Source organism: Bufo bufo, chromosome 3, assembly GCF_905171765.1.
Source record: "Bufo bufo chromosome 3, aBufBuf1.1, whole genome shotgun sequence".
Classification (NCBI taxonomy): Eukaryota; Metazoa; Chordata; class Amphibia; order Anura; family Bufonidae; genus Bufo; species Bufo bufo.
In genome coordinates, this window is record NC_053391.1 from 247570092 (window position 1) to 247585217 (window position 15126).

General features: G+C 48.0%; 1 protein-coding gene across 2 annotated transcripts in view; it reads left to right on the forward strand.

Moving 5' to 3' along the window:
* The window catches only part of AMPD2 (adenosine monophosphate deaminase 2), a 274354-nt gene that overhangs the window by 27921 nt on the left and 231307 nt on the right, over nt 1-15126 (forward strand). Inside the window, exon 1 of one of the 2 annotated variants that reach the window (XM_040424077.1) lies at nt 1523-1608. The exons of the other annotated variant lie outside the window; for it this stretch is intronic. Coding sequence (XP_040280011.1) covers nt 1548-1608 — 61 coding nt within the window. The 5' untranslated portion in view covers nt 1523-1547. Of the gene's footprint in view, nt 1-1522; nt 1609-15126 lie in introns of those variants that run through there. 2 annotated transcript variants of the gene reach the window in all.

Consider the following 15126-nt stretch of genomic DNA (forward strand, 5'->3'; position numbering starts at 1 on the left):
TTCAAGTGGAGGAAGAAGGAAACGATTATAGTAACGATCATTTATCCATATACATTCCCCGATCACTGCTACATAACGATCATTCATTCCCGATTCCTTGCCTTCAAATCGTCCAGGTGCTGTCAGCGGATTGGTGCAGGTGTGATGTAGTGATGTCAGCACAGGCCTTCCCTGAGTTCCATTCATTGTGGGAACAGGGCTAAGCGAGTATTAATTTGGAGGCACAAAGGGGCATAATACTTCATGGAGGGCACTAAGTGGTCACCATGCTGTGTGGGGGGCACCAACGGGGCATTATACTATATGGGGGCACTAAGGGCATCTCATGCTGTGTGAGGGCACAAAGGGGGAATCATGCTGCATGAGGGCACTAAGTGGGCATAATGCTTCATAGGAGCAATAAGCAACCACAATATTTCATGGGAGGTACGAAGGGAGCATAAAATTTCATGTGGGGAACTAAGGGGGCATATTACTTCATGGGAGTACTAAGGGGGCATAATACTGAGTGGGCAGGCTCTAAAGGAGCATCATACTGCAGGGCACTAAAGGAGCATGATACTTGGGGGGGGGGGCATAATACAGATGAAGAAGGAGTTAAGGGGACATCAAACTGAATGAGGGCACTAAGAGTGTATCATAGTATGTTGGGGGTATCATACTGTGTGGGGACACTAAGGGTGCATCATTACTGTTTGAGGGGTACTAAGGAAACTTTGTTAGTGTCTGGGATAACTTTACTGTGTAAGGGACATCTCTACTGTATGGTGGGCACAGAGAGGCACTATTACTGTGTGGTGATACAAAGAGGTCTGGATATGTATAGATAGATATTGGGCAGGGTTAGAGGCATGGCTTAAAGGGATTGTTCAGTGGTATAATATGGGAGACGGTGTGCAGGTAAAAATTAGAGAGGATGCAAAGATTGCATGAGCGCGGCAACCTATTCAAGCCGCTAATCTGTGGGGGTGTCAGGAGACCCCACCAATCTGATACTGATGACCACTACACATCCCCTTTAATGTAAAAAAAACCTTGGCCTCTACATCTTCTCATAGCTGGGAGGTATTATGTGTAATATAGCCCTTACTTTTGGTCACGGGTGAGCAGGGAGACCTGCACACGACCATTCTGGTGTGAATTGTACATGTTTGTGAGGAAATCTAGCCATTTTCTTCCATTAGTTCTTACAATACAAAATCTGTGTGCACTTGTTGCACAAGGAATAAGTCCCTGACAAGAAAGCAGCCATTTTCTTCCATTAGGTCTTACAATATAAAATCTGTGTGCACTTGTTGCCCAAGGAATATGTCCCTGACAAGAAAGCAGCCATTTTCCAAGGCTCCCCACAGGAAGATGATTTGAGTGGCCGTGTGTCAGAGCTCCACACATTACACCACACGCTGTTGCTTGCAGAGAAGGAGGAGCCCGCGCCACCAACTGTACCCATACTTCCCCGTCCCCATCCATTACTATGCACATGCACTGCTGGAGCACGCACTGCATACCCACATAGGAACCCAGCTCCTGCCCGAATACCAGCCACCATGTCAGCCAGCAAATCTCCTTTCAAAAAGAGAGCCAGTTTACAAGCTCCGAGCGCAGCAGGTGAGCACGGCTGTCATGTATGGGATAAAAGATGAATATAGGTGTATAGCCAGGACTAGGCATGCTGTTCCTATATGTATGTATGTAACATAGGACCTGGAGGTGAGAGAAAGAGAAAACATGGCGCGGCGACCAAATGAACGTGCAGTAGAGGAATTTCTGCTGTCCTTTAGGGTCAGTGAGCGTCCACCATCACCTCCGGGCATCGGGAGCAGGGCGAAGATGGTGGAGGCTGGCATTCCGGGGGTGGCTGTGATTTATGGATCAGTCTCAGCATTATTCAGGGCTCTTTATCAAAGTCATGTCATTAATATCACACATCCATATTAAAAATCATCCAGAGGGTTTAATAAAGCTGCAGTCACACAGGCAGATTTAGTTGCAGAAAATCTCAGCCATTTCTATTCATGTGACTGAGGTTTCGGTGACGAGCGCATGGATTTCAGCAAGCTCTATTCAGATGAATGGAACAGATTTTTCGGTAGCAGAAATTTTCTGCAACAAAATATGCTGCATGTGAAGGCACCCTAAGGCTACTTTCACACTTGCGGCAGAGGGATCCGACAAGCAGTTCCGTCGCCGGAACTGCCTGACGGATCCGGCAAAACGTATGCCAACTGAATGCATTTTAAGACTGATCTGATCCTGATCCGTCTTACAAATGCATTGCAAGAACGGATCCGTCTGTCTGTTTGACAAACTGATCCTTTTCGATTTTTTTCACATTTTTACCGGTCTGCGCATGGAAGGACGGATCCGGCATGCCGGTATTTTGAATGCCGGATCCGGCACTAATACGTTCCATGGAAAAAAAATGACGGATCCGGCATTCAGGCAAGTCTTCAGTTTTTTTGGGCGGAGATAAAACCGTAGCATGCTGCGGTATTACAGCAGTCAAAAAGACTGAACTGAAGAAATCCTGATGCATCCTAAACGGATTACTCTCCACTCAGAATGCATGGGGATAAAACTGATCAGTTTTTTTCCGGTATAGAGCCCCTAGGACAGAACTCTATGCCGGAAATGAGTTCTAAGACCCTAAGTCCTCTTTTACATGAGCGTGACGGATTCTGTCAGGATCTGTTCAGGAGAAAACGGATGGTTTTGCAGGCAAGTGCAGTCGGGTTTGTCTGTGATTGCGCTCAGTGTGTGCATTCTTCTGCACGGATGCAATCAGTTTTTAATGCGTTTTTCACGCATCAAGCATCTACTTCTCTTGGCAACCATTAGTGAAAAACGCATTGCATCTGGATGTCTTCCGTTTTTCACTGAAGCCCCATTCACTTCTATGGAACCAGAGCTGCATGAAAAACGCACAATATAGAACTTGCTGCGATTGTTCCTGAAAGCAGAAATGATGCGTGAAAAACGATGCTTATGTGCACAGACCCTTTGAAATGAATGGGTCAGGATTAGGTTTGGATGATATACGTTTGCTTTACGCATCGCACCCTGACGGAAAACTCGCTTGTGTGAAAGAGGCTTAAGAATATAAGATGATCTGTGCAAAAAAACAACAGTAGTGTTAATAGCAGCACCTCATGGGAAATAAGCTCTTCTGCCTCCTGGTACCGGCAGTGGTTCCACAACCACTGTGCCAACAAGTGGATTTGGCTTTGGACGTCATCGTGGCTGCTCCCTGGTTTTCACCCTTTAAAGGGAACCTGTCATCTGGATTTTGGGTATAGAGCTGAGGACGTGGGTTGCTAGATGGCCGCTAGCACATCCGCAATACCCAGTCCCCATAGCTCTGTGTGCTTTTATTGTGTATAAAAACCGATTTGATACATATGCAAATTAACCTGAGATGAGTCAGAACTTGAAAATATGACTCTTCTCTGGTCACACAAGTAAGATATGACTCTTTTATCTTAATTTGCATATGTATCAAATCGGTTTTTATACACAATAAAAGCATACAGAGCTATGGGGACTGGGTATTGCGGATGTGCTAGCGGCCATCTAGAAAAAACCATGTCCTCAGCTCTATACCCCAAATCCCGGTGACAGGTTCCCTTTAAGTCATATACAGGGGTCTAGTCTTCACTGCAGGGGAGCCATCAGGCTGCTACCTCTTGGAGCAGTCCCTGTGTGGAGACATGGTGTGCAGCACTGGAGGGATAAGCAAACTTATAGTAACAGGCCGGGGTCAGGGCGGGCAGGGTATGTGCAGATCTGAGAAACAGGTCCAAGGTTAGGGCAGGCAGCAAAGGGTTAATACGGTAATAAGACGCTGTTTGGTCAGGCAGCAGAGGGTCAAAATCCAGGAATCAGACACTAATCGGCACACAGGCAGACAATCAGATACAGCTAGGTTGTCACCTTTCCCAACAAAGAATACAGCTCAAGTACACTTGGGTAAAAAGAGAGTGTGGCTTTTGCACGTGGCTTAAAACAGGGTGTTATTTGACACCAGTGGTTTAATAAAATTTTGAGTTTTGCCCCTTTTTTTAAATATACAGTACAGACTAGGGTTGTCCCGATACTGATACTAGTATCGGTATCGGGACCGATTCCGAGTTTTCTCGGCGGTACTCAGCCGCCGATACCCCGCCCCGATACATAAATAGAATACTATGGGCGTAACTATGGGCGGGGCCCGGTGCAGTCACTGTACTCTTACACCGGGCCCCGCCGCTCACCGAAGTATTTATAAACGTGAATCCTTATCCTGTTGTTAAGTTGAACTAACGCTGCCCTCTCCCATGTTCCCCTGTATCCCCACAGCACTTACTTAAGCTTCCATAGCAGGCAGAGCAGACGGCAGCAGTAACGTCACTCACTGACGTAGAGCGCCTGCTCCGCCCACTTTATGAGTGAAGCAGGCGGAGCAGGCGCGCGACGTCAGTGAGTGACGTTACTGGTGCCGTCCGCTCTGCCTGCTATGGAAGCTTAAGTAAGTGCTGTGGGGATACAGGGGGATACAGGGGAACATGGGAGAGGGCAGCGTTAGTTCAACTTAACAACAGGATAAGGATTCACGTTTATAAATACTTCGGTGAGCGGCGGGGCCCGGTGTATTGGGGGACACTGTTATGAGGGGGATCTGTGGATGACATATAGCAGTGTCATCCACAGATCCTCCCCATAACAGTTCCATCCACAGATCCCCCACCAAATAACAATGCCATCCTCAGATCCCCCCACCCCATAACAATGCCATCCACAGATATCCCACCCCATAGCAGTACCATCCACAGATCCCCATAACAGTGCCATCCACAGATCCCCCATAACAGTGCCATCCACAGATCCCCCATAACAGTGCCATCCACAGATCCCCATAACAGTGCCATCCACAGATCCCCCATAACAGCACCATCCACAGATCCCCATAACAGTGCCATCCACAGATCCCCCATAACAGTGCCATCCACAGATCCCCCATAACAGTGCCATCCACAGATCCCCATAACAGTGCCATCCACAGATCCCCATAACAGTGCCATCCACAGATCCCCCATAACAGCACCATCCACAGATCCCCATAACAGCGCCATCCACAGATCCCCCATAACAGTGCCATCCACAGATCCCCCATAACAGTGCCATCCACAGATCCCCCATAACAGTGCCATCCACAGATCCCCCATAACAGTGCCATCCACAGATCCCCCATAACAGTGCCATCCACAGATCCCCATAACAGTGCCATCCACAGATCCCCCATAACAGTGCCATCCACAGGTCCCCCATAACAGTGCCATCCACAGATCCCCCACATGACAGTGCGTCATCCACAGATCCACAGATCCCCCAAAACGGTCACATGACATTTAAAAAAAGTATCGGTATTCGGTATCGGTGACTACTTGAAAAAAAGTATCGGTACTTGTACTCGGTCCTAAAAAAGTGGTATCGGGACAACCCTAGTACAGACCAAAAGTTTGGACACACCTTCTCATTCAAAGAGTTTTCTTTATTTTCATGACTATGAAGGCATCAAAACTATGAATTAACACATGTGTAATTATATACATAACAAACAACTGTGAAACAACTGAAAATATGTCATATTCTAGGTTCTTCAAAGTAGCCACCTTTTGCTTTGATTACTGCTTTGCACCCTCTTGGCATTCTCTTGATGAGCTTCAAGAGGTAGTCCCCTGAAATGGTCTTCCAACAGTCTTGAAGGAGTTCCCAGAGATGCTTAGCACTTGTTGGCCGTTTTGACTTCACTCTGCGGTCCAGCTCACCCCAAACCATCTCGACTGGGTTCAGGTCCGGTGACTGTGGAGGCCAGGTCATCTGGCGCAGCACCCCATCACTCTCCTTCATGGTCAAATAGCCCTTACTTTCAAAGTTTTCCCAATTTTTCGGCTGACTGACTGACCTTCATTTCTTAAAGTAATGATGGCCACTCGTTTTTCTTTACTTAGCTGCTTTTTTCTTGCCATAATACCAATTCTAACAGTCTATTCAGTAGGACTATCAGCTGTGTAGCCACCTGACTTCTCCTCAACGCAACTGATGGTCCCAACCCCATTTATAAGGCAAGAAATCCCACTTATTAAACCTGACAGGGCACACCTGTGAAGTGAAAACCATTTCAGGGGACTACCTCTTGAAGCTCATCAAGAGAATGCCAAGAGTGTGCAAAGCAGTAATCAAAGCAAAAGGTGGCTACTTTGAAGAACCTAGAATATGACATATTTTCAGTTGTTTCACACTTGTTTGTTATGTATATAATTCCACATGTGTTAATTCATAGTTTTGATGCCTTCAGTGTGAATCTACAATTTTCATAGTCATTAAAATAAAGAAAACTCTTTGAATGAGAAGGTGTGTCCAAACTTTTGGTCTGTACTGTATGTACCGGTATTTATTTTTTTTCCTGCTGTATTTAAAGCAGTTGTGCAGTGGTCTAAGGGTACTTTCACACTAGTGTTTTTTTTTTTCGGCATAGATTTTCGTCAAAAGGGCTCTATGCCGGAAAAGAACTGATCAGGCATATCCCAATGCATTCTGAATGGATAGAAATCCGTTCAGTCTACATCAGTATGCCTTCCGTTCAGTCACTGTCAGGCGTTTTTGGCCAGACATAATACCGCAGCATGCTATGGTATTATGTCCATCCAAAATGTCTGATCAGTCGGCAGAATGCCGATCTGGCATTGCAAAACAACTGAAGGACGGATCCATCCTATCGGTCTGCGCATGTGAGAAAGACTTCAAGACAAGAAAATACTCTCTTCTGGCCAAGAATTTACCGGATGAAAACTGGGCTTGAGAAATATGTTCAAAAGGTATGACATGCATGTTTGTAATGTGTATGTCAGTCTATTACTATTAGAACAATGTCCCCAATCCCAGAAAACCCCTTTAACAGTAACAGATTCTTGTCTCAAAGGCACACAGACAGGCTGCCCTGTAACTGTTCTGTGTCCTTGGCTGCTGTCTGGGATTAGCTCCACTGACTAGAGCTTCTGAGCCGATGAGAACAGAGACCACTTGGCCATCCTTTCTAGTGGTGACCCAGGTGAACAGTGGGTAGGAGCAGACAGCTTTTCACTTACCGTATTTTTTCGCCCTATAAGATGCACCTGCCCATAAGACGCACCTGGGTTTTTGAGGAGGAAAATAAGAAAAAAAATATTTTGAACCAAAAGGTGTGCTTTTGGTGGGTTTTGAACTACCGTAATGGTGGTCTGTGGATGACACTATTATGGGGAATCTGTGGATGGTAGGGGTGCACCGAAATGAAAATTCTAGTCCGAAACCGAAACCGAAAATTCAGGATGCCCTTGACCGAAAACCGAAACCGAAACTGCCTTTTTGCCCAAATACTTTTAAAATACTTTTTTTTTTATGATTTTATTAATGATTATTTTTCATGAATGAAATTCATCTGTGGGTGGCGCTGTTATGGAGAGGGGGATCTGTGGGTGGCGCTGTTATGGAGAGGGGGATCTGTGGGTGGCGCTGTTATGGAGAGGGGGATCTGTGGGTGGCGCTGTTATGGAGAGGGGGATCTGTGGGTGGCGCTGTTATGGAGAGGGGGATCTGTGGGTGGCGCTATGGAGAGGGGGATCTGTGGGTGGCGCTGTTATGGAGAGGGGGATCTGTGGGTGGCGCTGTTATGGAGAGGGGGATCTGTGGGTGGCGCTGTTATGGAGAGGGGGGTCTGTGGGTGGCGCTGTTATGGAGAGGGGGATCTGTGGGTGGCGCTGTTATGGAGAGGGGGATCTGTGGGTGGCGCTGTTATGGAGAGGGGGATCTGTGGGTGGCGCTGTTATGGAGAGGGGGATCTGTGGGTGGCGCTGTTATGGAGAGGGGGATCTGTGGGTGGCGCTGTTATGGAGAGGGGGATCTGTGGGTGGCGCTGTTATGGAGAGGGGGATCTGTGGGTGGCGCTGTTATGGAGAGGGGGATCTGTGGGTGGCGCTGTTATGGAGAGGGGGATCTGTGGGTGGCGCTGTTATGGAGAGGGGGATCTGTGGGTGGCGCTGTTATGGAGAGGGGGATCTGTGCACTGTTATGGAAAGGGGATATGTGCACTGTTATGGGCATAACAGTGCACAGATCCCTTTCCCCATAACAGTGCACAGATCCCCCCTCCCCATAGCAGTGCCATAGACCGATCCCCCTACCCATAACAGCCCCAGCCCTGCTGCTCACAGCATCACTCACTGCATCTTTATTTTACCTTACAATCGTGACGCTCCGGTAACAACTCTGCAGGCAGAGCGGAGGGCGGCGTAACGTCACTTACTCACGTGACGCACCTGCTCCGCCCACTTTATGAATGAAGGAGGCGGAGCAGGCGCGTCACGTGAGTAAGTGACGTTACGCCGGCCTCCGCTCTGCCTGCAGAGTTGTTAGTTACTGGAGCGTCACGATTGTAAGGTAAAATAAAGATGCAGTGACAAAGTAAACCGCCCGCCCGGCGCCCGCCCGCAGATGGTGGGTGACAAATCCCACACCCCATATTTTCGGCCGATATGTAACAATATCGGCCGAAGTGGATTAGGTGCATTTTCGGCCGATATTTTCGGCTGCCGGAATTTCGGTGCACCCCTAGTGGATGGCACTGTTATGGGGCATCTGTGGATGGCACTGTTATGGGGGCATATGTGGATGGCACTGTTATGGAGGCATATGTGGATGGCACTGTTTTAGGGGATCATTGTGGGGGCATCTGTGGATGGCACTGTTATGGGGGCACCTGTGGATGACACATATATAGCAGCTTATGTGTCATCCACAGATCCCCCATAACAGTGTCCCTGTGTAGTGATTGGGGGCCGGCATCTGTTTCTGTAATGGCAGCGGGGCCCGGTGCAGTCACTGTATTCTACTACACCGGGCCCCGCTCTCTGTAGTATACGGTAATCATATCTAACTTGTGGGTTTTGTTTAAAGTATTCCAATCATCTTAAATCTAGCGCTGTACTACTTACAACTAACTTCTTGGCAGTCAGGAGGCTGGGCGGGCGGGCGCTCGTAGCGTAGCTTACTGCGCCTGCTTCATTCATAAAGTGGGCGGTGCAGTGAGAGTAGTGAGTTACGCTACGAGCGCCCGCCCGCCCGGCCTCCTGACTGCCAAGAAGTTAGTTGTAAGTAGTACAGCGCTAGATTTAAGATGATTGGAATACTTTAAACAAAACCCACAAGTTAGATATGATATACTACAGAGAGCGGGGCCCGGTGTAGTAGAATACAGTGACTGCACCGGGCCCCGCTGCCATTACAGAAACAGATGCCGACCCCCAGCCCCTCCTCCCTCTCAGCATATTCACCGGACGGTCGCAGCATTCGCCCCCCATAAGACGCACTGCTATTTCCCCCCCACTTTTGGGGCGGGGGGGGGGGGGGGGGGGTGCGTCTTATAGGGCGAAAAATACGGTAATTGACCTTATAATCCTACCTTTCTCTCCCGGACAGTCTTTCTTGGAATCCTTGCAGGTACATCTCCTTGACGCTGATCCACTGAGTCTGAGCGAGCTGCCTGCGGAACTCTTGTCTAAGTCTAGGACATCTGTCACGACGGACGTGCACTCAGAATAAACGATAACACACCAACCAGGCTCTGGACGAGAGACAGGGGAAGGGTCACCTCCTAGTTCATCCCTGACCTCTTTCCCTGTGCTGCTCAGCCCACAGGCAGACCTTGAAGGTAGGTGTGCTGTGTCCTCCAGCCTGGACTGACAAAACCCTGAACTCCCTGAGATGGTGAAGTGGGAGGATAGGAGCAGCCTGCTCGCACAGAACCTGGATGGGCTAGATGACACAAACAACCAAGCTAGAAATGCCACTTATCTCTGAGAGCAGGAACTGACAGCCATCCTTCCCTAACTTCCCAGACCAGAATGATCAGTATAATCCGCTCAGAGCACTTAGTTGGAGGCCATTTAAACTAATGACTCCACCCAGTGCACCTGATGAGAGGCGGATCCAGCACGACACCAAAACAAATACTAAACTCGTGCTTCTATCCTGGCCGACCTCCGCACATCGTCAGAGTGGGGCATGACAGTACCCCCCCTTCTACGGGTGACCTCCGGACATTCTGGACCAACCTTATCCGGATGGGACCTATGAAAGGCCCTCACCAGTCGGCTGGCGTTTTGACATCTGACGCCGGAACCCACATCCTCTCCTCAGGACCGTATCCCCTCCAGTGCACCAGGTACTGGAGGGAACCCCGAAGAGCTCTCGAGTCGAGAATCCTGGAGATCTCGAACTCCAAGTTTCCCTCGACTAAAACAGGAGGAGGAGGCAATGGCGATGGTACCACCGGTTTAACATATTTTTTTAGTAAAGACCCGTGGAAGACATCATGGATACTCTAAGTCTGCGGAAGATCCAGCCGAAACGCCACAGGATTGATCACCGCAGAAATTTTATACGGACCAACAAATCTTGGACCCAGTTTCCAAGATGGCACTCTCAACTTGATATTCTTAGTGGACAACCACACCAGATCACCCACACACAGGTCCGGACCAGTCACACGTCTCCTGTCAGCCATTCGTTTATACCTCTCACCCATCCTCTCCAAATTCCCTTGAATCCTCCGCCGGATAGAGGACAAGGAAGAAGAGAATCTCTCCTCCTCTGGCATCCCGGAGGAACCAGACCCAGAAAAGGTACCAAACTGAGGATGGAAACCGTATGCGCCAAAAAATGGCGACTTACCCGTGGACTCCTGCCTACGGTTATTCAATGCAAATTCTGCTAAGGACAAGAATGAGGACCAGTCCTCCTGATTCTCAACCACAAAGCACCTCAAGTAGGTCTCCAGGTTTTGATTGGTACGCTCCGTCTGACCATTCGACTGTGGATGAAAAGCCGACGAGAAAGAAAGTTGAATACCAAGCCGAGAGCAAAACGCCCTCCAAAACCTGGAGACAAACTGCGTGCCCCTATCAGAGACCACATCCGAAGGAATACCGTGCAATTTCACAATATTATCCACAAAAATCTGCGCAAGAGTCTTAGCGTTAGGCAGACTCGTTAGTGGTATAAAGTGAGCCATCTTACTGAAACGGTCGACTACCACCAAAATCACTGTTCTCCCGGAGGAACTCGGCAGGTCCGTAATAAAGTCCATGGACAAATGCGTCCAAGGATGAGATGGAATAGACAATGGAAGAAGTGAACCAGGCGGTCGAGTATGAGCAACCTTTGACCGAGCGCAGGTTTCACAAGCTGTCACGTAATTCTCAATACTCTTACATAACCCTGGCCACCAGAAGCTCCGGGACACCAGATCACAGGTGGACTTACCACCAGGATGTCCAGCGAGAACAGTATCGTGATGTTCCTTGAACACCTTGTATCGTAGGCCCGAACTAGGAGTCCCCTCCTGAGCTCCCAATACCTCCATCTCCAATTCAGGGTACAGAGCGGAGACCACCACCCCATCCGCCAAAATCGGCGCTGGATCTTCAGAATCACCTCCCCCAGGGAAGCTGCGAGACAAGGCATCTGCCTTAACGTTCTTGACCCCTGGGCGAAAGGTAACCACGAAATTGAACCTGGTAAAAAACAATGACCATCTGGCCTGTCTAGGGTTCAGACGCTTGGCAGATTGCAGGTAAGCCAAATTCTTATGGTCTGTATACACAGTAACGGGGTGAGACGCCCCCTCTAACCAGTGACGCCATTCCTCAAAGGCCAACTTGATAGCCAACAACTCCCTATCTCCAACATCATAATTCCTCTCGGCGACCGAGAGCTTCCTGGAGAAGAAGGCACACGGGACCCACTTGCCAGGAGAAGGACCCTGCGAAAGCACCGCCCCAACCCCCACCTCTGATGCATCAACCTCCACCACGAATGGCTGAGATACATCCGGCTGCACCAGAATAGGAGCAGACGCAAAACGCTCCTTAATAGCCGAAAAGGCCTGCAATGCATCATCCGACCAGACAAAGACATCAGCGCCCTTCTTGGTCATATCAGTAAGAGGTTTGACTAGAGTGGAATAATTCGAAATAAATTTTCTATAATAATTAGTAAACCCCAAGAATCGCATCAAAGCTTTCTGATTCTCCGGTCGGTCCCACTCCAGAACCGCCCGGACCTTTTCGGGGTCCATACGAAAACCGGAATCAGAAAGCATGTATCCCAAGAATGGAAGCTCTTGCACCGCAAACAAACATTTCTCCAATTTGGCATACAACTTATTCTCCCGAAGGATCGTCAAAACCTGTCTCACATGATCCTGATGGGTCTTCAGATCAGGAGAATAAATTAAAATGTCATCCAGGAAAAGAAATACGAACCTCCCCACCAAGGGATGAAAAATATCATTGACGAACCGCTGAAATACCGCTGGCGCATTCGTCAACCCAAAAGGCATTACCAGGTTCTCAAAATGACCCTCGCGCGTATTGAAGGCTGTTTTCCACTCATCCCCCTCCTTGATCCTGATCAGATTGTATGCTCCTCTCAAATCCAACTTGGAGAACACCTTGACTCCAACAATCTGATCAAAAAGATCAGAGATCAAAGGCAGGGGATATGGATCCCGGACTGTAATACGGTTCAACTCCCGGAAATCCAAACACGGTCTCAGTGATCCATCTTTCTTCTTCACGAAGAACAAACCTACAGCCACTGGAGACTTAGATGGTCTAATATGACCCTTTGCCAAACTCTCGGCGACATACTTTCGCATGACCTCTCTCTCGGGTTGAGAGAGGTTGTAAAGCCGAGACTTAGGCAACTTAGCCCCCGGAATGAGATTCACTGGGCAATCAATGTCACGACGGACGTGCACTCAGAATAAACAATAACACACCAACCAGGCTCTGGACGAGAGACAGGGGAAGGGTCACCTCCTAGTTCATCCCTGACCTCTTTCCCTGCGCTGCTCAGCCCACAGGCAGACCTTGAAGTTAGGTGTGCTGTGTCCTCCAGCCTGGACTGACAAAACCCTGAACTCCCTGAGATGGTGAAGTGGGAGGATAGGAGCAGCCTGCTCGCACAGAACCTGGATGGGCTAGATGACACAAACAACCAAGCTAGAAATGCCACTTATCTCTGAGAGCAGGAACTGACAGCCAACCTTCCCTCCAAACTTCCCAGACCAGAATGATCAGTATAATCCGCTCAGAGCACTTAGCTGGAGGCCATTTAAACTAATGACTCCACCCAGTGCACCTGATGAGAGGCGGATCCAGCACGACACCAAAACAAATACTAAACTCGTGCTGCTATCCTGGCCGACCTCCGCACATCGTCAGAGTGGGGCATGACAACATCTGGCCTCTCTCCGCAGTGCAACTCCATTCTCTGCTCCAGCTAGGTCTCTCTTTCTGACCAGTGACCACAATAGTCACTGACGTGGATTCCCCAGGCGCAGACGCTGCAGGTAATAAAGTTCTCCTGCCATAGTCCTTCCCCATAGTCTGCACCGTGGCCATCGTGTCTAATGTAGCCAAGTCAGGTGGCAGGCAGTACATTCGCACACATCACTCCAGTCAGGTGCTCCTGGCTGCCGATCTGGGTCTATTTTAAGTCTAGCTTAAGTCTGAACACTCCTCCAAGTTCCCTAACACCGATGCTGGCATCCAATCAAAGCTGCTCCCTGCCTGTAAGAGGGCGTAAGATAAAAAAGATGATTATGCACATGTACAAACCGGGTCAGAGACAATTACTGGCGATTTTTAAAAAATATAATATCGGCGCCAGCCTTCTGGACAAAATACAGGATATGCCGGTGGTTTACGTGGCAACCCTAGATACAGCACACTTTAGCAGGAATTAGGAGACTAGTGAATCTATTGCCCAGACACGGAATGAGGCAAACAGTACAGCATATATAATAGAAGCATTAGAAACAGCCTAGCAATGAGCAACTACAACAGAATTTAAGAAATGTTTGCAAATTTATTAAAAAGGAAAAAAATCTGATTTTGCATGGACATAAGTATTCGGATCCTTTACTATGATATCTTAAATTTAGCTCTGAGGGCCTCTCACTGCTCTTGATCATCTTTGAGATGTTTCTACACGCTAATTGGAGTCCACCTGTGTTAAATTTATTTGATTGAACATAATTTAGAAAGACACTTCCCTGTGTCTGTATAAGGTCTCACAGCTGACAATGCATATAAAAGCAATAACCATGAGGAGGAAAGAAAAGCCTGTAGAGCTCAGAGACATAATTGTGTAGGCACAGATCTGGAGAAGGGTTTAATACATTTCTGCTGCACTTAAAGTTCCCAAGAGCACAATGGACTCCATTATTCTTAAATGGAAGAAGTTTGAAACAACCAGGACTCTTCCTAGAACGGGATTCCCCTCCAAACTAAGTAATCCGGAGGAAAAGGGCCTTGGTAAGAGAGGTGACCAAGAACCCAATAATCAGTCTGGCTGAACTCCAAAGATCCTGTGTGCAGAAGGGATAAACTTCCAGAAGGTCAACAATCACTGCATCTTACAACCAATATGGGTTTTATAGCAGAGTGGCTAGAAAGAGGTCTCTCCTCAGTAAAAGACACATGAAAGCCGACCTACAGTTTACAATAAAGCACCTAAAGGAACAAGATTCTCTGGTCTGATGAAATCAAGATTGAACTTTTTGGCCTCAAATCTAAGGCCCCTCTTTCACACGGGTGAGAATTCAGTGCGGGTGCAATGCGTGAGGTGAACACATTGCACCCGCACTGAATCTGGACCCATTCACTTCAATGGGGCTGTTCAGATGAGCGTTGATTTTCACGCATCACTTGTGCATTGCGTGAAAATCGCAGCATGTTCTATATTTGAGTTTTTCACGCAGCGCAGGCCCCATAGAAATGAATGGGTCTGCATGAAAATCGCAAGCAAGTGCGGATGCGGTGCGTTTTTTACGCATGTTTGCTAGGAGTTGATGTAAGTAAATTGATAAAAGTCAATTTACTGTATTATTTTCCCTTATAACATGGTCATAAGGGAAAATAATAGCATTCTTAATACAGAATGCTTACTAAAATGTGGCTTTAGGGGATAAAAAAATAAATAAAATTAACTCGCCTCATCCTGTTGTTCGCGCAGCCGGCATCTTCTTCTTTTTTCTTCTTTCAG